This window comes from Microtus pennsylvanicus, chromosome 9, assembly GCF_037038515.1.
Source record: "Microtus pennsylvanicus isolate mMicPen1 chromosome 9, mMicPen1.hap1, whole genome shotgun sequence".
NCBI lineage: Eukaryota > Metazoa > Chordata > Mammalia > Rodentia > Cricetidae > Microtus > Microtus pennsylvanicus.
The window spans coordinates 97,699,225-97,722,635 of record NC_134587.1 but is presented as its reverse complement, the minus strand read 5'-3'; the positions used below and the strand labels follow the sequence as shown (position 1 = coordinate 97,722,635).

Genomic DNA, 23,411 nt, shown 5'->3' with positions numbered 1-23,411 from the left:
TACCAAGCTATGGGTCTTTTTTTATGTGAAAAAAAAATATTTAATGAAAATTCTTTTTTCTTTATAACTGACTTTACAAAGATATTCTCTGGTGCAATTAATAAAGTTTACAATTAGCTGGGTGGTGGTAGCACAAGCCTTTAATCCCAGCACTTGTGAGGCAGAGACAGGCAGATCTCTATGAGTCTAGACAGTCTAGTCTACAGAGTAAGTTTCAACTCACAGCCGAGGCTACACTGAGAAACCGTGTCTCAAACAAACATCAGAAATATTGAGGTGGAAGATTAGGGGATGATCAGAATCTTAGAGGATTTAAAGTAATAAGTCTTCGGTCCTAGGTTTCCTTTCATGACCAAAGAGAGAGAAAAGGATATGATGGTGTGTTTGATAGCTGAATAAACAGAATCAACAAATGATAAAGCCAGCGTGCCAGTTACACCCCGTGTACAAAGCCTGCACTATCACAGAGGCTGCTGGAGACACACTACAGAAGGAAAGTGTCCCTTTCTGCTATTGCAGCATGTGGGGACCTGAGACACTCACTCCTGCAGGTTACCTTGCAAAAGGTGTGCCTATGTCCTGCCCGTTTCCAACTGAATCTCAACAGTACCACAAAGACAGTTTCCTACAGAGTTCTGCTGGTGTCCAGTCAGCTCAAGCAGCACTGCCATATTCTGCTTGCCTCCAGAAGGCTCCTCAGAGTTTGTCAGCTCCCTAGGTGCTTTCTTGGTACAACTTCCCAGTGGGCTTCAGTTCTGTGGTAGATAGCTTTCTCTTGGCCAGCGCCAGGCTGTGGGAACTCAGTGGACATCACCACAAAAAGGCTTAACAGCTATTCCCCGTCCATAAGATCTGAATTAACTTCACAGATGGAGTTGGGGAGTTTTCACATTTTTGTTCTTTGAATGTACTAGGAGTAGCAGCTGATTTCTGTATTTGCCATTCCTATACTATATTCCTCTTACCTATTTAATGGCTAAATCCTAAAATAAGCTAATAATGATTTACACTAAAATTTCCATATTCAAATTCCAAATCAAAAGTGCCAATGTTGTGCAACTGATACCATGATCCCAGTCATGTAACTCAGCAGCTTTAGGCCATTTTTTTACTCTGAAGTGGGAAACTATCACAATATGAATCATATTCATTATAGAGTTCCAAGATTTTGATTTATTTGACTATGAATTCTGAAATACCCAATATCTGGTGTTTTAGCAATAATATCACAGGTACTTACTTCTCTGCATACAATCAAGAGGTCCAAGGAGAACTTCATTTACAATGCTATCTTTTTGTATTATACCGGCTGTGTACTCAATGTATCTACCTAATGCTGTCCACCGCATTAGTAAGGCTCCTACGTTAGCACGGAAAAAGGAGACAGAGCCACACTCCTCAGTAAGGAGATGAAGACTACCCCGAGTACCAGATAACCAATGGGGCTGTTACTACACAGGGTCAAACTGACCTTGACATTAATCAGTTTGAAAAATGATCTTACCTGTTTATGTTTTGGGGGTGATTTATTTTCAAGTAACTTTTTATCTCCATACTTCTTATATGTTAAAGGCACTCCATATTTAGCAGCAGGCTTTGTGAGTTTCTGAGCAGGGACAAGAGAACTGGCACTTTGCCCTGATGCTGGTCTTTTACCTGCATGAAAAGACAAGCAATTCTTTTTCAGTAGTTCTTTACAGTGAATCTTTAATGCCAAGAAAACTTCAGGAATGGTACTTTTTTATTTTCACAATCATATGTTTGCTATCCACTAGCTAGCATCAACGCTTCAAGTACTTTACATTGAAAGTCTTTTTTAAAAGACTTTCACACTGCGGCTCTGCTTTAGTGTGTGCCCTCACTCATGAGGTGTACTGCCATGTGGAACTTGTTTGGGTACAGAGTAGTATACATCATCACAGTAGTAGAAACCCTAACTAGGACAGACACTAAAATTATTATTAGCTAATGGATGTCACTGTAGCGATTCAGAAGCAATTTATATTGATAATAATGTGATAGAGTAAAGTTTTTCTAAAACATCTTGATCCATCAACTAGGAAGTATAAGAAAGTCAGTCAACCATCAGAACAAAATAGAACAGAGTTCTATGAAGTTACAATTGTGTAACTTGGCTAATTTTATGAAAACAACAAAAGAGTTAGGCCACACCTTTAATCTCAGAGGCAGAGAAATCTCTGTGAGTCCAAGGCCAGCCTGACCTACAGGTAAAGATACCCTGTTTTAAAAACAAAATGAAAAAGCAAACTGAACTAATAAAATCATGAAGAAAGTGCTATGCATACCAGAAAGGAGACTGGAGTCACCAAAACATCAAAATGAACATTCTCAAGAGAAAGACATAAATTGTTCTCATCCATTGTAGTAAGAGAAGACGGAGGGCTACTTACTGCACCTTACCTCCTGGGCTCTATGTCAAGGCTCCCTCTAGTTTAAGGAAGGTGATGGAACCCACAAAGCATTTAAGAGCCTACCCACAACATACTCTTATTTTACTCCTATATTACTGAAGATTTCATTTATGTAGCTCCTTGTACAACTTTATTTTTCCTTCCTAATTCCAACACTGGCTTCTCGAAGTAAAAAGAGTGTGTTGACCACCATTTAAGTCCTGTGTTTCATCCCAAGCACTTTAGGGGAGAAAATTCTAAATACAGGAGGCCTTCCTGAGTACACATTACCATTATCATTTCCAGTTAAAAATTTAGAATATAAAACATTTATCAAAGGAAAATGTTTTAATAAAGAATTACACCTTAGTGCAGGCATTTTATAACATTCTTGAAAACATTCTCAAAAGAAAAATCTTCAGGTCAGGGTTCATGTAAACAAGATAGAAAACAGAAACTGATTTACCTGGTAGAGGCTGTGGTCCCAATTTTGAAAATGTTTTTAGACAAAATTCTTCTGCAATAAGCTTAGAATGAAAGAGAGAGAAAAAAAACAATGTTAAAAAGATATCACCTCTGAGTGTAGTGGTGCACACCTTTAGTCCCAGCACTCTGGAGGCAGAGACAGGAGGATCTCTGAGATTGAGATCAGCCTGGTCTAAGAGTAAGTTCCAGGACATCCAAGATTATCCAATGCAACCTTGACTTGAAAAATCAAACCAAAACAAATAAATCAGTTTCCTACACAATGAAAAACCTAGTCATCTACCAAAATGCATTTTTTCTTCCAGTCATAAAGATCTTGGTGATAAACTGAATTAAAATTCAGCAATCCATCCAGCATATTCTCTTCTTGCTAACCATTGACCCCTGCTATTCTTACTAATGTATTTTTATTACTTCTCCAGTCTTTCTCAAGCTAGACTAAAGCACAGTACGTATATTATTGGCCTTTTCCGTATCATAGTGACTTAAGAACTATGGAGGGATCATTGCATTCTGTAAGCATCCATAGCCTCATTTGTGTCAAAACTGTTCAAGAGTCACTTCAAAAGCCACTCTCTTGGGAACACCATTAAGTTTACTGTGCATCACTTCCCACCTGCAGTGAGTTCACACACATCTGCAAACATGCCATCGGATAAATATTTTTAGTGTCTCATTAACATAAAAACATTCTATTCCTGACTGAGTCTTCAGCATTTATAAATATATTTCATGAGACAAATATTTATATTTTCCACAAGTAATTTACTCTATTTTAAGTACATTTTTTCCAGTGTAAAACTATGATATCAATGAAGATTTACCTCAATTTGAGTTTATTTTTATCTTATTGATGGTGAGCAAAATGCCAAGTAAACTTTCTCATTTTTCCCACAGAAGTGAGGCACAGTGGAAAGACTATTCGACAGCAGACAAGACATCCAGTAGGCACAAACCTCCAGCCTGAGATAATTCTTTTCTACTGAAGACCCCTATGGCAGTAGTAGTCTCAAAGTCAACACCATCTCTAGTAGTGAATAAACCCAGCAAGTCCTTCAGGAGATTATGTATGCTATATTTTAGAACTAATGCAGTAGAAGATAAACAGGAGAAGTCTGGTTCCAAGGCAGTTCAGGGCAAGTGTGTGAGAACACTTTCTCTGCAGAACACATGCATTTTTTTCCTTTATGTTTCTTAGAAAAATAGAGGGATCTGTTCCATTTCCTGTGAAACTGGGCATTGACTGCAGGGCTTCACACGTGCTGGAGAAGCACTTTATCAGTGACCTAATTTCTGAGTCCTCTTCATGGCACACCAACCCCACCTTTTGTTTTTAAACCTTTTATTTTGCTACAGGACCTTGTTGTGTAGCCCAGGCTAATCTTGGACTTGGGATCTTCCTGTCTCTCAATACCTCTTAAGACTGTAGGATTCTGTCCTAGGCTTGGCTCAATGGGTGTTTTATGATCTCCAACTTGCCCTCAAATTGGATAATTTATTCAAATATAAATCTTTCTGTTCTATGTAAATGTTCAGATGAATTGAGAGATCATATATTCACAACTCAAGAAGATCCTGGAATATTATGGGAATTCAGTCCAATTTAAGAGCCATCACCAGTATGTGGCTATCGTCAGCCTGGTCACATTCTAAGTGTTCAAGAGGTGACCAGCAGCTGTGATGTTAGACTAAGATATAGAAGACTTTCCTCCTCAGAGCACTCTACTAGACAGAGACTGGACTCCTAATAAAGGAAGCTTACCTATAGTTTGTGAAGCCACATGCAGGGAAATCTATCAGGATACAGGGAGGAGCAGTGGGTCCTACTGATGTTTAATTCTGGCCAATGGCTTTGAAAGAACTATGGTTTCAAAAATTAAAGTTGTACTATAATCCAGGAATTCAAAAGACAGACACAGAAGGATCATAGGTTTGCAGTGACATAGCGAGAAAACATAAATCTGCACAATATACATTACTATAATGATACCAGAAGAAATAGCTCATAAACTGTTTTGAAGTTATAGCCTTTTGTATGTAGCACAAGAGCCAGGCAGTGGTGGCGCACGCCTTTAATCTCAGCTCTCAGGAGGCAGAGGCAGGCAGATCTCTGAGTTTGAGGCCAGCCTGGTCTACAAGAGCTAGTTCCAGGACAGGAACCAAAAAAGCTACGGAAAAACCCTGTCTCGAAAAACCAAAAAAAAAAAAAGACGTAGCACAAAAGCACCTCAGTTGAATGCTGATGAACAAGTGATACATAGAAAATATATCTTAGGAACAAAATATTCAAGTTTTCATAAATTCAAGTGGTGCTTAAAACACCAGTGAGGAATGGGTGCTACACGTACCAAACACGTAATATTAAATGCTCTGTTTGTTACTAATCATAATCTGCCACCCTTTTACATATTATGTTTGGTAATTGAGGCTTTAACAATTTCCCTTTTATTGCTAGGAGGTGAATTCCAGTGTTTCAGCCTTGAGACTATGCCCTAACAACACTGGCAAGGAAGAGGTAGCTTCAGTGAGATTAAATGAAGCCTTTGTTTGTTATATGGTAGCTGCCAAAAAAATAACACTACATTACATCTAAACAGCCTTTGAAAGAATTATTTTTAACAAAGAAGCCTTGTAAAACACCACATTTCAGAAATTGTTGCCATGTTTTATACAGTAACTTTTAACCTCCAAGTTGAGTTAGCCTTCTTGCTTACTAATACATTCTTTAAGTATTATTACTTAAATGCACAGCTCTTGTTTCCTGAAAAGAATTTGTTCTAAGGAATGTTCTCTTAAACCAGAAGCATATATCAGCAATAGGGTTATGTTTTGTTACATATCTGTTTTACAAAAGGAATACTGATTAAATTAATAAATGGCCACAATAAACTTAAAAAGTAACTATATTTTCAGATGATCACATTTTTCAGTAACTAATGCCATCTGACTTGACAAAATATTTTATAAAACCTGCCAAATGAAATTCAATTATCTCCACTAGTATTTGTTTTGTACCTATATTTGAAAACTAGAGGAAAAATTATGAGATACAGTAATATAGTATATGGGCTTATACAAATCCATAGAATCATGGCTTCCAACCATTTTGTCAAATACAGTCATAATCATGGGGATTATGCTGATATTATATTTATCTAGTATAATATATGATAGTGATATATATTAACTACTTTGAATATGCATGTAATGCTAGACATTAAGCATTGTATGCACAGTATTATTTAATTCTCAAGCCACCCATAATATGGCTATATCCCTTAGCTTATAGCTTACAAGTAAGAAAAGTGAAGCACAAAAAGGGTTGATAATTTCAATTAGAAACCAAGGGAAAGAGGCACCAATGCAGTCTGAGAAGGGCCTGTTGGCCCAGGCACTGTGGTGACTTTTATGGCCCTTCTGTTAGGTACCAGAACCTTATCGTTTAACTTTAGGGGTACCGGTGACACATACCTGAGGTGAGAGAAACTTTTCGATTCGTTTAGCTATAAAACCCTTCTCCAATATGGAGTTGACTGATGGTCTATCCCTAGGATTCCTTTTAAATAGCTGGGAGAGCAAACTGCGGAGATCATAGGAATAGTGCAGGGAAACAGGAGGAAAGGATCCAGATATTATCTTCAGTACCAGGTTTTTCATGTTCCCAGCTTCAAACTAAAATCCAGAAAATAGATGCACATATATAAACCACAAAGAAACTGAAATGGGGGTTATCAGTAACAAGCAATAGCTCTTTTCCCACTAATACGGAATGGAAATACAATCCTCTCCTAAGTAATGCAATCAGCATACTTCCTGCAGACTTTACCTAATGACTTAAAATTTCAAAAGTAAAATATTAAAACTTGCGCTTAGAGTAAGATCTAATTGTTTGTGCAACATGCTAAGAGGTGAGGTATAAATATCAACAATGATTTTATAAGACACAACAATAATCAAGATAAAAAAAGTTATGCAACCTAGTGATGTTCATTTAAGACCTGGTTTCTTCTGCCTCTGCTCTAACAACTAGTTAACTACTAAGCAAAAAACATTTGGGCAAAATAAGGAAAGACCTAAGAGAACACCTAACTACTTTCTCTTAGGCCACATCCAGAGCTTAATGCTCTTCCAGAGAACCTCAGTTTGGTTCGGGAGACCGACATCAGGTAGCTCAGGGCAGCCTTTAGACAAACTCTTCTGACCTCCAACAATATGTGCATTCATATAAACGCAATGCGCTTTCATTATACATACATACATACTCATATAAATGTAAAAATACCTCAAGAAAACAATAATAAAAAACTTTAATGTTAAACAATAAAAACAGGCTATAAAACTGTTCATATAATTATTGGAGAGGAGTAATTCAATTTATAAATAAATTAGAATAAAGATTAGGGGAAAATGACAAATACACACAGTTGTTTCTTGTTGGAATTGCTTACAGAAATTATTTACTGCTTTATGATTTTATGTATTTTTCTCGAGTTTGAAAATACAGTACTGTTTAATCAGTGAAGGAAATAGGCTTGAAATAAGAGGGTATAAAACTAAAAGATTTACTGCCTGGTCTACAAGAGCTAGTTCCAGGACAGGCACCAAAGCTACAGAGAAACCCTGTCTCAAAAAAAAACAAAAAAAAAACCTAAAAAATTTATTAAAATTAAATATATTTTGACAAGAACTCTCACTTTTTGGCATATTTGCTATTATTTAAAATATATGCCAATGGCGAAATTGGAAATAATACAAAGGTACTTCATGTGATACAATTACTTGGTAACATGCTGAGAGAGTCTTGGTTAGTAAAATGCCTGCTGTGTGAGCACAAGGATGTGGGTTCAGAACCCCAGAACACACACATGTAAAAGTGGATGGTTCTGTACTCTCCACTGGGCTAGGCTGTGGGTAGAAATTCACTAAAGTCAAAACAATGAGCAGGTTCTGTGAGCCTGTCGCAAAGATAAAGATGGCAAGTAATCAAGACAGACAGACACCAGACATTGACCTCGGGCCACCCTGGGCACCTCCAACCTCACACACACAGCACACATGCATATTCCCATTATCAAGTACATACACCACACACAACAAACACAGCAAACCACACACACACACACACACACACACACACACACACACACACACACTACTTGAAAAATACACTGAACAAAAGTCTTTTATTGTTTTCCTTTTCTATGTTGACAGTTCATTTTTAACAAAAATGCTCTGGTTGACACAGAAAATAAAATTCTTTAATAACTTTCAATAACAATCTCAAAGAATTTGAATACTTTTAATTTATTTTGTAGTTTTTCACACAAAATACTGCTAGCTAATCCAGACAGGCCCTGAACTTTCCATTCTTCTGCCTTCAGTCTCCCAAATGCTGAGAACACAGGCTTTTCCATCACACTCAGCTAAATATAGGTGTTTTGAAAGAACTTGCTAAAATGAAACTAACAAAAGTATTAGGGAAAATATCAGATTCATAGTAAATAAGTTTAAAGAAGGGAAATGAGATCTGTTTGTAGTATGAAAAACAATGTTTGTGGGAGCACAAAATAGAGTAACAACAGATACACAATGAGACTAAGTCAGTCTATTTCAGAAAACAGAACCTCCTCTCTGTAAGCATTCTCCGGAAGATGCCACAGCTCTGGAGACATCACAACATTTACTTACTGCGTGTTTAAGTGTACACAACTCATAGAGGACACAGCCCAAAGCCCAGATGTCACTGGGAAGACAAAAGAGAAATTTCTTTTTAATACCAAAATATATTTAATTTTTCTCACTTAAAGCAAACAAATAGTAAGAGAATCCTTAGGGAAATATGTGCTTTACAAAGCATTGTAACTTAAAATTTCAAACTAGATAATAAAAGCAGGTATCTCGAATTACAAAAATAAGGGTTGCCTAAGCAATTACTTCAAAATTTCATTAAAGAAATTTAATTTTTTAAAGAACAGTATAAAAACGTCATTTATTTATTTTACAAAATTCAACATGCTTTACTCAATTTTAAAGACACTACAAAATGAGAAACATTCATTTACTACAATCAAGTATGACAGCAAACCGAACAGTGTGTATGGTTGGGACCTCTGACTCGGAAAGGGGAGGAAACGGTCACTGTTGTTCAATGACGGAACTGTCCTCAATGGCGTACCACACAATCTTCTAGCAGCTTAGATGACTAGTAGGCTGACGTCATGCCCCCTCCTGCGGAGTCTGCATGATCTCTCGGGTAAGACATGGCACAAGCTTCAAGAAAGCGTGCCCGCAGAGAAGATGTGTGTGTGCTGTGCTTCCTGCATTGAGCCCTTGCACTTTTGGCATCATCTGCTTATGTTCTAAGGAAAACAGTCTGGTTTCTTCTGCAAGGGAAGACAGTGTGCTTAACTTTCTAGAGTCTACTGATGAGCCACTGCCATATACAGGAGGATATGATGCTAATGGGGGAAGATGGGTGAACATTCAAGGCAAAAAGGTTTCCAGGTTTAATCTGGTGCTTAGTAAATAAAGAACAAAAGGCAAACGTAGTTAAGCAATTAAGACAGATTCAGCAAAAAGGGTATAAGGATAGGAGAGAGATAAATGCCTGCAACGTCTTGAGATTGGTTTCGGGGGAAGGTTTGAAAAGGAGTTAGAAATATGGAGAAGGAAAGAAGAAGTTCTTCTGCACAGATTGCAGAAATACAGAAAGACTGTAGACTACGTGACTGTTAACCACAACTGCTTCCCCTTAGCTCAAATGCCATGAACTCAGAGCCTAGATAAAGATTTATATTGAAACTAATGCCAAGCCATGTCTAGAATGACCAACCGCAGACTCACATCAGGGACATCTGTCTGATGAAAATCTATTCTCATGTATCTTGTATAATGACTCTAAGAATAATCTGCACTGCATGAAAAAAAACAATACATGCTGTTAAGCAATCTTTTCTATATAAAGGATGAGCCTCATGCCTAGTAAAGACACATTCAGATGTTATTCCTTTGAGTCTTGTGTCTGTTTGTCGTTTTCTGACTCCTTACCCACCTATTCCTGAGACCCTGTCCTATCAGTCCCAGTGCCCCGGCTAAACTGGTCCATCGCAGGCTGAGGCATTCAAGCACGTTGGTGTGTCCCTCTGAATTTAGTTTCTTTATTGAGAATATAGCATGCACTCTATACTATTAGCTACAGTTCCATAGAAAATGACTATGACAAAGAGAAAGACTAAAGAGAGCACTCTATTCCTAACTCTGACAAAGTGATGCTTGGACGAGTTCTCCCAATGAGAGAGAGCTTTTACAATTCCCTCATCATATACTAAAAATCTAAAGATATACATGATTAAACATACATTACTCATATTAGAATAGTATTCTCAACGTTATTAAAAGAGTGTGACAAAAAGATTTAAATCAAACATATGTATTAAGTGTCATTCTAAATACCTTTTATTATTGTAAGGCTTGTTTTCGCAGATTTCAGGAGACAGGTAATATGGAGTCCCTATGCAAGTTCGAGCCAGTTCTACAGTACTAGAACAATAAAATTGTTAAAGAAGAGAGAAATATTATAAGTTATTGCATATATACTACAGCAGATTCAATTTGACTGAGGACATTATATCAAAACAATACTTAATGGTGTTATGTTACCTATTAAGAACTCGAGCAATTCCAAAGTCTCCAAGCTGCACTGTCCCATCTTTGGTTAGAAATATGTTCTATGAGAGAGAGAGAGAGAGAGAGACAGAGAGAGACAGAGAGAGAGAGACAGAGAGAGACAGAGAACAAAAAAGCATCATTTCAGTCCAGTTATTTTTATGAGATATTGTTTTTTGGAAAAATTAATCCAATTAAAAATTACTCTAGAATAACTAGATATTCCCATTAATACGCAAAAACTAACTCAAATCGGATTACAGACTATAAGAACTACAACTATAAACAGGAATAAACCGTCATGCTTTTGTAATAACTTCAAACAAAAACTGAAAGGAAAGAAAAATTGGCTTTTGTTAAAGCTAAAACCTTTGCACACCGTACGACACTGCCAGTGAAACAAAGATGGGGCCAGTGAGATGGTTCAACTGGTTAAGGTGCCTGCTGCCAAGCCTGACATCTGAGTCTGACCATGATGAAAGGAGAACCAATTCCTGACAGTTGTCTGCTACCCTCTGCCTGCCTGCCTTAGCAGATGTGCATACCACACATACACACACACACACACACACACAATGCAAACAGACTTTTTAGTAAAAGAAAATGGATACCCAAAGAATGAAAGAAAATTATCTGTATTTGAAACAGATTTTATAAAAACTTATTTTATGAAAAAAAGTTTATGCATCAACTGTACCAAAAAAAACCAGAAAAGTCAAGGCTGCTATGGTAGAACATGTCTCCCTAATCCTGGTACCAGAGAGGCATTGGAAAGAGATCTAAAACTCAAGATCACCCTTGGCTATACGTTAGGTTCAAAAGCCATGGTGGCCTACGGGAGACACTGCCTCAATACCCACCTCCCAAAATGACAATAGTGCACTTTGTTGTTGCTTTTAGACAGAGTCTCACTAGCTGGCTTGGGATTCACTATGTAGACCAGGATGGCCTAGAACTCACAGAAATTTACCCACTTTTGCCTCTTGAGTGCTGGGAATAATGTGTGGACTACCACACCAGGCAAATAATCCAGTTTTAATACCAAAAAGTACATGTTATCAGAGTTTCATTTCAATGTCCTGAATACAGATATACAGACAGAAAGACCATCAGTGGTTACAATGGTCTCCATGGATAAGGAATAAGTGCGACTGGGAACGGGCACACAAAACTCCTTTGGAGAGAAAAAAATTCAGTATATATACTAAAGTCAGTAAACTACATACGGATGGACAGACGGACAGATGAGGAGAGGGGGGGTGAGAGAGAGAGAGAGAGGGAGGGAGGGAGGAGGGAGGGACGGAGGTAGGGAGGGAGGGAGGGAGGGAGAGAGAGAGAGAAAGAGAATGTCTGTATTTGTTGTAGCATCGGCCTGAAGGTCAGAGGACAACTTGCGGGTGTCAGTCCTGTTCCTGTACCATGTGGGTTCCAAGAACTGAACTCAATCAAGCTTAGCAGCAAATGTCTTTACCCAATGAGCTCTCTTGCCATTCTATGTATATTTTAAACAGATAAATTTTATAATAGGTAAATGCATTACAATAAAATTTTTAAAAGATAAATTTGGAATAACCCTACCCCCTCCCAAAAAAAATCTGCCTAAAATTCTAATTGGCTTAAATATAACAAATTAACCTTAAGCGTTTCCAACAGGGTCATGAAACACCCTATTTTTAACAATTTGCTCAATTATATTTTATTTATAAATACAGTGTTTCAATGCTGCTGGGATCTATAACACCTGGTAAGAAAAAATTTAGAAATATTTTTTTACAGATTCCTAAACTATGAAAGAGTACAAAAGCAAGTTAATGGGGTAACAGGAATTAAATTTTCTAGCAGTCATGAGACTTGCATCAGGTACATACAATGTGTGATGCCAAGATGACAGGAGGGTTGACTAGAATTAGTAAAATGACAGAAGAGGAATTTGTGGCAGAAGATGGAGAGGGATACAGGAAAGATGAAGCATGAACTACCAGATAGCTCTTCCCACCATGCACCCTGGGAATATTAACTCCACAGCAATCTGCAGGCCAAAGAAGGCAAGAGGACAGGCAGACAGGGAGGGCGATGACATACCTGCACTCCTCCATCCCCTTTCTGGGAGCTCAGAGAGCTCCAGTGAAAACCAAAGAGGAGTGTAAAATCAAAGCTGGGGCAGAGGTTTGATTACCAGCATCGAATCACCCCCTCCCCAACACTCTCACACCACACACACCAACAGAAGAGAGAGATATGCCTGAATACTCTAAAAATAATCCAGTTAGACATGAAGAAATCTAATCAAAAACCAATGAAATCATGAATGTGAGGAGAATTCACTACAAATCCAACTCCTCAGCCCAGGAGAGCAGTGCATGCCCATAATCCCAACACTTAGCACAAAGAAGCAGGAGGGGGACCACAAGTTCAAGGCCAGCCTGGTCTCTGGAATGAGACTCAAAAACAAAGTCATAAAGCAGTATGATAAAACATTAACTGTAAATATGCTTACAAACTGCAAGGAGCCTGAAATCCCCACATTCTTGGGGTTCAAGCAAGAATGGAAGAACTCAAGACCAGCACATGCTACAGAAAGAAAATATCAGGGCGAGGGCAAGAAATGACAAGGAGCATCCAATAAAAAGAGAAAACATGAAAAAATGAAACACAACTAAGAACAGATATAAATAAAGCTGAATCCCATTATTTTTCTTTAAAAAATGGTCATTATAGTAAAACTGTGAGGATGAGACAAGTACTAACTTACAGAAAATTTCAAAGGGGCTGGGCGCTAGAGACAGAGAGTCAAGTTGAGTACTTTCCTAGCAGCTCTGGGTATGATCCTGACACCAAACAGAAGAAAAAGGCAAAAGAAAGAAGCATAAACCTACTTAACTGAGAAAAATAATTAACTTAATAGCCAATGAAGAGATAATGAGAAAGACATGAAAGAACAAAGAAGACATTTGAAGTGATGTATTTAGATTTATTTAAAAGAAAAATCCAGAGACCAAGATCTCCAGAATATTTCTAGCCAATACAGATTCTCACACACACAAAAGGCACGGTGTAGTGAATAAAAAATTAACCTCACTAATACACTACTTGGCAAAATTTCAAACCAAAAGGCACAAAGTGAATCTCAATCTTTCGGAAAAAAAAATCATAATGGCTTTAAATTTCTGAATGTCAAGTCTTGATACCAAAAAAACAAATTACCATATCTTACAATTTTGTAGAAAAACAATCCAGGTCTAGAAATTTACATCCAAATTATCATTATTTAGAGAAAAGGGAAAAGGACATGCAAAATCTTAAAAAAACAATTAACTTCCATACATTGTTTTTCATTTATTCCATGAGAACGAAGGAGAGTATAAAATCCTATGGGGAAAAGACAGGGGATACCGAGTATCTGCATGAGCAGGCCTGACTGAAAGGACAGAAATGGAGAAGTTACTGCCTGGCGTAGACTCACACCGCTAAACCAGCACCAGGATGCTAAGGTCTGAAGACCCCGGAGAATCTAAGCCAGCTTTGGCTAGAGCTCCAGGCTGACTTAGCAAGACTGTGAGAACCTGTGGCAAACTATAAAGAACATACCTGTGACTTTATGTCTCGGTGAAGAATTTTTCTATCATGTACATGCTTCAAAGCCAAACATATCTGTACAAACCAGTCCAAAATCTGGAGAGACACATCACATTAAGAACATTTAGGCTACAATTTCTTTGTACTTTGCCAATACTAACATTGGTAGGTATTCAAGCCAACTGACCAAGAGAAATAGGTGTAACGCATACTAAATATGTTACACACTGCAAAGTCTGGAAAGAAATGAATGAAAAGTATAAATAATTTATACTTTATTATGGATTAGTGCTAGGTGGGTAAGTTTGGTAAGTTTATCTTTTTTCTATATCTTTTCAATATAATTAAAAGTTACCAAAAAAAACTATCAAGATAAAAATTTAGAAGGCATCTACCAAATACCTCTAACCGTATTCACCACCGATAAATAGTCTCTGGAAATGTCAGTTAGAAGGAAAACAATTTCTATCTCACCTCTTCATGCCAAAATAATTACAATTAGACAGTATTATTAAATATAATAATAAAACAAAACATTGGTCAATTTTAATAATTTTGACTGACACATGATTTTCAAAACAGAACACAAAAATACCCCTCTCCAAAGTCCCACGGTAACTTTGCTATACAAAATTTACAACATCTTTGTAGCAAAATATATGGTCAAGTTTAATAACAATTAGAGAAAAATCCTTGAACGTAATAATTGATAGGTTGCTAATTCTCAAATGTGCAAAAGTTCTTTCACATCTCTGGGGAAAGGCCAGTGACTATAATAAGAGATGACAGAGACCAGAAAGACCAATGACACAAAGGAACAAAGGACGATAAACACATACAGGAAATACTAACTTTTCAAGTTAAAAATAGCAACAAGGAGCTGGGCAGTGGTGGCTCACGCCTTTAATCCCAGCACTGTGAGTTTGAGGCCAGCCTGGTCTACAGAGTGAGTTCCAGGACAGGCACCAAAGCTACAGAGAAACCCTGTCTTGAAAACAAACAAACAAACAAAAAAATAGTAACCAGGGAACCAGGGAATATCCCACTATAACGTGAGATGGCTCAGAATGTGGTACAATGCATACCTACCTCATTTTCATATTTCCTCTGTGAGGAGGTGGTAATCATTTGATAAAACACAGAAACTGAAAATTCACATGTCTTTTAAACTAGTAATTGCAAATTCAGATTTATTACAGATATAGTATCAGAAATGTCAAAATATGTATACAAGGGATGGTTTAGTACTACTTGTTTATTAAACAATCTACATGTCCATTAAGGGGACTGATAAATTATTGATAGCCCTGTACTATGCAGCCACTGAGAAGGAAACAACTCTGCGTAGAGAACTCAACACTGTCAACTGAACACAGATGTGGCAGAACAGTATGTACAGCGCACTCCCAGTTTAGAAAAAGCACATGCTTATATCCCATCTGAACTGGATCAGCTAGGCACTTGTACTTACAGTGTGTGCCTGTGTGAGCACACAGACAGAAGAAGAGCGAAGAACAGGGTCAACCTTACAGAAGTGGACTGCAGAATGACGTGTAAGCAGCTTTACTTGGTACACGTGCTTTAAGTATTCTTAAGGAACAAATAGTACATTTAAAGTCACAGATTTAAAATATTTCTCTAATGAAACACCCCTTCATGTGAGGCGGCAGCAGAAGGCTTACTAGTTTCAAGTCACGCACATGATAAAAATCCTATTTCCAAAGATAATAAAAACAAATACTAAAACTAAAAAACCCTTTTTTTTAGATATTTACTGGGAGAGAATAGCATAAAGTTGGAAATGCCTTTTCATAGAGACATAGGATTCTGAGTAGAAAAAGTGACTTCAAGAGTACGTACAGTGGTAGAGACTCACAAATCCCTGTGAGGAAATGCATCTGACTAAGGGAAAGACAACGAGAAGGCTAAGTGGAGACAACTGCCATGGAAACTGGAGTGAAAAGGAAGTGATCCCGGAGTCTCGCCACCTTACTCTACAGAGTTCCTCTGTTACCTTGCTTCCCACACCTGTTCTGTTTGTCAAAAATATATTGAACGCGGCACAGAGATGTGTAGGAATCAACTTTGCAGAATGTTACTGAAAGAGCTCACAAATTAACAGTCATCAAGTTTATTCTGTAAAGAGTAAGAGAAGCTGGGGCGGGGGTGGCACACACCTTTGATCCCAGCACTCAAGAGGCAGAGGCAGGAGGATCTCTGAGTACTACCTGGTCTACAGAGTGAGTTCCAGGACAGCCAGGGCTACTCAGAGAAACCCTGTCTCAAAAAAATACAAAACAAACAATAACAAAAGAGGGGGAGTAAGAGAGTATACAGCTGAGGCTTAACAGTCATATGGTCTCTATCTTAACTTTCCCATCATAGTAATAAAGCAATCATAAGCTATTTGCAAACAATTATGATGTAATAAAATTTCATTTTCAAACAAAGATAGGGGGGCTGGATTGGGGCTATAAAGACTGTTAGAGAGATGAGCAAGTAACTCAGAGACTCCAGAGAGGTCATGTGCTAATCTTAAAGCTACAGAAGCACCAGCCACGCCTGGAGATGATGAAAAGAGATAACACGGTGAATATATGAACTAAGTAGTGACCTCAGGGATAGAACAGTAGGGAAAGATGCCTGTCCACTTCACTTCTTCATTGTGTGACTCTGAAAAAAAGATCACTTTGAAATTAAATAGAAGTCGGTTCAAAAGCCAACTAAATGACTGGGGTAAGTTACTTAGCCTCTGCTAGATTCCTTCTCTAATAAATAGGAAAAACTGTCCAGAGCCATAAGATTTAAAAGAACAAATACAGCCCTCCATCCTCCTTAGCAAAAACATGCATATAAATTGAGACTAGGTGATAAAGAGAAAGGCAGAAGGAATTTAAAGAAAGAAAAGACCAAAGAAAATCAATTATGAAAAATTTAAAGAAATTGGGACTTGAGCTGAACTTTAAATAATGAAAGTAGAATAAGACAATTAAGGGAGATGTTACAAAAATAATCACAATAAAATACAACAAAGAGGAAGAGATAGATGTACAAATACAAGGTTCAACAATAGAAAATTCATGTTCAGTAAATGTTAAAATAAATGATAAGGGATAGACAAATTTATAAAAAAAAAAGAAAAAACTAAAACTGAGGCTGCTTGGGTACGGTGGGGCATACTTTAGATTCCGGTAGTCAAATTAGCTGTCATGCTGCTGTAAATGCAAGGCTTCCAGGGCGAGAGTTATTAAGCAAGACTGTACTTCAGGAAGATATCATCTGGCAGCAATAAGATAGACTGGCAGAACACAGAATAACCAGTTATAATAATTAGGTTACACGCATGCATATATATGCACATATACATGTATGCAACCCAATTATTATTATCTAAATATTATTACCATTATATGTATGCACATACATATGCATGTGGGATACAGCTATACATACAAGAATATATTACAGATAGGAAACTAAGCAAAGATGGTTGTAGTAGGAGCTGTGGGATGCGTTCCTGCCACCCAGCTCCCGGCCGCCTGGCTAGCTTATGCCCCAAAATAACAACACACAAAAATTATTCATTTAAACACTGCCTGGCCCATTAGCTCTAGCTTCTTACTGGCTAATTCTTACATCTTGATTACCCATTTCTATTAATGTGTGTAGCACCCCAAGGTGCGCTTACCGGGAAGATTCTAGCCTACATCCATCCTGGGTTGGAGCTTCATCTCATCTGCCCTGGCCATGAGCTGCATGGCATCTGTCTGAGGCGTCTTACCTCACTTCCTCTTCCTCCCAGCATTCTGTTCTGTTTATTCCACCCACCTATGTTCTAACCTATCAGGGCCAAGCAGTTTCTTTATTAATTAACCAATGACCTTCCTCCATCAGATGGTAGTTAAATTAGAGATGAGACTAAAATATTGAATCTAATACCAGCCTACCCTAGCAATTACAAATAGCATCTGTACTTAAAAATTAATACATATAGCTGGGTGTGGTGGCATACATCTATAGTTTCAGCACTGAAGTGGTAGAGGTGAATGATCAGAAGTACCAGGCCAGCCTGGGCTACATGAAACTCCATCTTCTGTTCTGCACCCCCACCTCACTATATATAAAACTATATATAACTATATACAAAATCACATTTTGAGTTGCTTCTTGGTAGCAGGGTAGGAATCAAGCTCCTATGTGCCAACCCACCTGATCTTCTTGAAACAAAGCACCTTTCTGAGCATTTATTCGTTTAAACAGATCTCCTCCTTCACAGTAATCCATTACTATGTAGAGAGAGCCATTTTCTACAAAATATAAACATCAAATCCCATTTTTAAAATGTTGCATCAAAATCACAGTTAAATTAAGGTACTTAAAGATTTGCTAAAAAGCAGCATTTAGCCAAGAGTGGACCATCTTCAAAAGGATTAGGGCACAAAGTCTAGGAACGCTGTCTATACGGGCTGTACCATGATTTAAGTTTCAGGCAACTCCATAATCAACCATTTTTCTAACAAAAATATACCATCTGAGTAGAGAACGATGTTCATACCTTAATACATCAAGAACATAAATAAAATGAAGAACAATATATGTTTGCTCAATTTCCTTAAATGCTAAATATAAAATCATGTTTTCCCACCCATTTTTCAGAACCCGTAGACTTGAAATGATCACTAGCTTTTAGTTTTGAATTATTCACTAGAATTAACTGTTCATTAAACACAAACTCAACAATAAATGATATAATGAACTCTGTGGATTCAACAGCAAATAAGGCACAACCTCCACCTCCAATCCCAGGGGTCTCTTTTATTCTCTTATAAATCTTTATGCAAGGAGAAAGGATCTTCTGTGTCTCTTTCTATCTTTAGAAAGGCCCAGAAAACAATTATTCTTTCTACTACCAACATTTTTTCATGCAAGGAAGAGTGACCAATATGACTTGTAACATGTGTTGAGCCATGACTCACTAAGAAGACTATCACAACCAAAGAGTGGTGTTCCTACTTCTCGTATCCTTTTGATGTGCACAATGGCCATATTTCTAGAAACACTCATTTCTCTCCATTTCTAGTGGCATTGTAATTGAGGGTTCTTATATGCTCTTCTGATATACCGCCTAGAATAAACCATTAGAACTAGATACTGATCTGGATCAAACTAATTAAGATCTAGTAGGACTATGACTAGCTGGAAAGATCCTCTCAATGCTAAAAATGACAAAATAAAATGGGGCTGGAGGGATGACTCAGTAGCTAAGAGCACTCAAAGGACCTGAGTTTGTTTCCCAGCACCCACAGTGGCTCACAGTCACTCATAATTCCAGTTCCATGGGGTGGGTTGCTGCCTTCTGACCTCCAAGAGCACCAAACATGTACATGGTGCACCTAGATGCACACAGGCAAACACACACATAAAGAAGAAATAAACCTTAAAAACTGGCAATATGAAAAAAAAAACCTCTATACAATCCACAAGTTGCACATAGAGTGTCATTATCTACACACACTTATTAATAATTAAGACTATTTCAGGGAGGAAACAGAGCAGTAACAATAGCTAATTCTGAGACAAAATAATAATAATGGTATTTCAAAGATAGCTGAAAACAAACCTTCTATGCTTTGGAAGCTAAGTGTAGTACCAAGAAGCTGAAGAGGGAAGATTTGCAAGTTTGAGCCTAATCTGAGTTACTTGGCAAGATCCTGTATCAAAGCTGGAAATAAGTTTGCAGAGAGCACACAAAACCACATATCTGATCTCCAGCAATGGAAGATGGGGAAACAGAGAGATGAGACTACAGAAGTTACACAGAACACAAAGAAATTTGAAAAATTTCAGTATATGAGGGGATTCAGTATATGAATTAGCTATATTTTCTGCTACTCAGATCTCTATTGGAGCAAATTTTCATTTGTTCTCTCCTTCTCTCTCCCCTTCCCATCTCCCTCTCCCCGCGCTCCCACTCATCTACCCCCTGCTTGCATGCCTGCTTGTCAAGGTCTCTCCAGATGTTACCCAGGCTGGCTTCAAACTCACAATCCTCCTGATTCTCCCTCCCTAGTACTAACTAGTATTGCAGGTGTGGCACCACGCCCAGTTTTAAATCAATACCTACTTAAATATATCATTTTTTTTCTTTTTTTCTTTTTGGTTTTTCGAGACAGGGTTTCTCTGTGGCTTTGGAGCCTGTCCTGGAACTAGCTCTGTAGACCAGGCTGGTCTCGAACTCACAGATATCCGCCTACCTCTGCCTCCCGAGTGCTGGGATTAAAGGCGTGCGCCACCATCGCCCGGCTTTAAATATATCATTAACAGAAAAGGATTTCCTTCGTTAGAGAAGTAATGATCTATCTTGTATTCTTTCTAACATCATACCACTACCTGTTTGTCAGATTAATTTGAACAGGACTACAGATATACAAAAACCCCTTCATCACTAATAGCCTTACAGGCTTTTAAAGGACCCCTAAAACCCAAAACTACTACCTTAGAAACTGCTTGATGTTGAAACAAAACAAAACACAAAAACCACATAAGCCAGTGACATAGCCAGAGAATAACTAAGAGCATAACGAAAACATTAACGGGACATGAAATAGAAAACTCAGTACAAGCGCACTGCTTGGCTGTTTCTAGCACCTTTCCTTTACCACTACTAAGTTTAGAAGCCAAAAGCCCCAGACATTTTAATTACTGTTTTCTAACAGTCTGGGTGTGAATTTGTGTTCATTATAAAAGACATACGTGTGCTATATATGTATGGCATGTCTTAGCTATAATTCAAGTGCAGTGTTTCCTAGAGTTCTGTGAGCTGCTGGAGCAAGTTGATCAGATCTGAAGGGCGGTCATGGGAAAGTCCATTGTAGCTTATTTGGCAGAAATTCACAGCTCTGCACTGGCTAGTGGGTCTGAAATAGGGACAGCGTGGACCAGTACTGTCCCCAGTCTCCCCGCAAGTAGACAGTGTCTGATGTGGACTGGATTAGTGGGCTTCTAGCTGCTATCCACTGTAGAGCTGCTTCTTTGCTACTGGAAAGATTCCCACACCTTTTGAGTTACAGAAGTCTTCACAATTGTGGTGCCAGGGCAGAGAGAAAAACCAAGCACTTTGTTTCCCTAACACAGCACGTGTCGTGTAGGCACAGAAAACAGGCTAAGAATCAACACTGGCTGTCAACCATGCTAATTCCTAGGGAGTTCGAATGAGGGTGAACTTAGAAGAACCGAGAACTTGTAGTCATGCCTGTCTATGCCTTCTGAACATTTATGGTGACAGGTAATGCTTAAAATGAAGTACATTTGAATCATTCAGATGACTCCTGGGTGCAGATGGGCCTGTTCACCACGTTCTAGGATGGACTGGGAGGGCCCATGAGGACCCACTCCTAGAAGAAGATATATGGTAGTTAAAGGCTACTGGGCAAGGACGAGTCATTTTTCCTCAGGGCTGTCATCACTGGTAAACTGCCCAAGAAATAACCCCATTATGGAAAATAAATTCCTTAAAGGAAAATACCCAAAAGTTGTAAGTATCTTAGAGCTTATTTTAAATGTTTGCAAAATATATCTGACCTTCAAATGATTCTTTATATTGGACAATATTTGGATGCTTCATGTTTGCCAACACTGCAACTTCTCTCCTTGATTCCTGCCGTTCTTTGCCGGACATCTTAAATGGAAGAAAATAGTAAAGCCACTAATAAAGGTAAAAGTCCACCTACAAGAGAGTGGTTAAAAATGCTACTAATACAGCACGATAACAATAACAAACATTAAAAACTATAGCAGTATGTTACAAAGGAATGAACTGAATCCGTAAGTGAAGCCCATTAAGCGTGCCCAATCTACAGTAAGTTATAGGACTATAAGTATATGTTTCTACATACCATACAGGAACAAAGAGGAAAAAATCTGAAAGGACACACAGACTCCAGTGACGTAGTGGTCCTGATGGGATCATAGCACTCTTCCTCACTAGGTTATGCATTTCTCTGATAAATATTAAATATTTAATATTTGGTCCTATGGTGACCAAATTACTACTTCTGCAAACAAAGTAAAAATGTACTTACTCTTGAAATGTTAATTTCCTTGATAACATAATGCCTGCCATCCTCTGTGGACTTAACAAGAACAGCTTTTCCAAATGAGCCTTCTCCAATCTTCTGTAGTCTAACATACTTCTCCATGGCTCTTTCTTAAGGCATTTTTATAGGGTAGCTACATGCAAAAGAATTAGCAGAGATTAGGCAAGTCTTAATACAAAGATATTTAATATCTTGACTGAAACTTACACTTTACACTTAGAACAAAACAAGAAATATTGATGTTTCAGTTTTATTAGAATGCTTTGAAGTATCCAGCAGTAAACATATTTAGAACACAGGCACATAAAGGCAATCTTTTTCCTACATGAACCAGTAGCATTATTTTATTATTTTAATAAGAATAAAGCTTAGTAAGACAATTTTTCAAAGTTGTTTCAACAATTCAAGGTAAAATTTCTGTACGTATATTTTGTTATTTATTGTAAGGATTTTTTTTAGGATAAAATCTGAAATCAAAGATTATGCAGGGGCTGGAGAGATGGCATGGGCTGGAGAGATGGCTCAGAGGTTAAGAGCACTGGCTGCTCTTCCAAAGGCCCTGAGTTCAATTCCCAGCAACCACATGGTGGCTCACAACCATCTGTAATGAGATCTGGTACTCTCTTCTGGCCTGCAGGCAGACACACAGACAGAATATTGTATACATAATAAATAAATATTTTTTTTAAAAAGACTATGCAGGTGTTAATTAAAGCTTGCAAACATATTACTTAAGCATCTTGCAGAAATATCTGTCAGAGCATGGTCCAAGAACGAAGGCATGTGAGAATTGTGAGAATTCCTGAGTGCTTGTGAGAAAACTCCAAGAAAACACAGTCTTGTGACCTCGGTTTTTTCAAAACACAGAACTGTTCTTAGAATGTGTTGTCGTGCTTAATCCAGGTGTGGTGTTTATTTCAGCTGCTGTCATCCATCTGCTCTGTGGAAAAAATGTTTTCCGTGATTGTACTCTTTACTCATGTGACTCAGCCCTCAGAGTATAAACTTCTGCTGCTCTGAATAAAGGTGGCTATCGCATGAGACTTCGGCCCACCTCCTCTTTAGGCCCCACTCTCTCTGGTTCACAGACCCACTAGAGTGGTAAACATCTACTACAGTACCCAATACTGTATAAAATGCTGACTCTTAAACACTCTTACCAACAGTGGCTATTCTT

The 23,411-nt window shown here is 37.9% G+C and overlaps 1 protein-coding gene across 16 annotated transcripts in view; it reads right to left on the bottom strand.

Annotated features, from left to right (window-relative positions):
* Nek1 (NIMA related kinase 1) overlaps window positions 1-23,411 on the bottom strand; it is a 121,888-nt gene that overhangs the window by 92,685 nt on the left and 5,792 nt on the right. For 11 of the 16 annotated variants that reach the window (XM_075986816.1, XM_075986824.1, XM_075986818.1 and 8 more), the window contains exons 2-11: window positions 22,220-22,367; window positions 21,720-21,816; window positions 18,348-18,445; window positions 14,151-14,234; window positions 10,557-10,624; window positions 10,350-10,436; window positions 8,586-8,640; window positions 6,369-6,569; window positions 2,878-2,938; window positions 1,505-1,656 (exon numbers count right to left, since the gene is read on the bottom strand). In XM_075986816.1, coding sequence (XP_075842931.1) covers window positions 1,505-1,656; window positions 2,878-2,938; window positions 6,369-6,569; window positions 8,586-8,640; window positions 10,350-10,436; window positions 10,557-10,624; window positions 14,151-14,234; window positions 18,348-18,445; window positions 21,720-21,816; window positions 22,220-22,336 — 1,020 coding nt within the window. In that variant the 5' untranslated portion in view covers window positions 22,337-22,367. Of the gene's footprint in view, window positions 1-1,504; window positions 1,657-2,877; window positions 2,939-6,368; window positions 6,570-8,585; window positions 8,641-10,349; window positions 10,437-10,556; window positions 10,625-14,150; window positions 14,235-18,347; window positions 18,446-21,719; window positions 21,817-22,219; window positions 22,368-23,411 lie in introns of those variants that run through there. The other 5 variants (XM_075986822.1, XM_075986828.1, XM_075986829.1 and 2 more) reach the window with 5 other exon arrangements.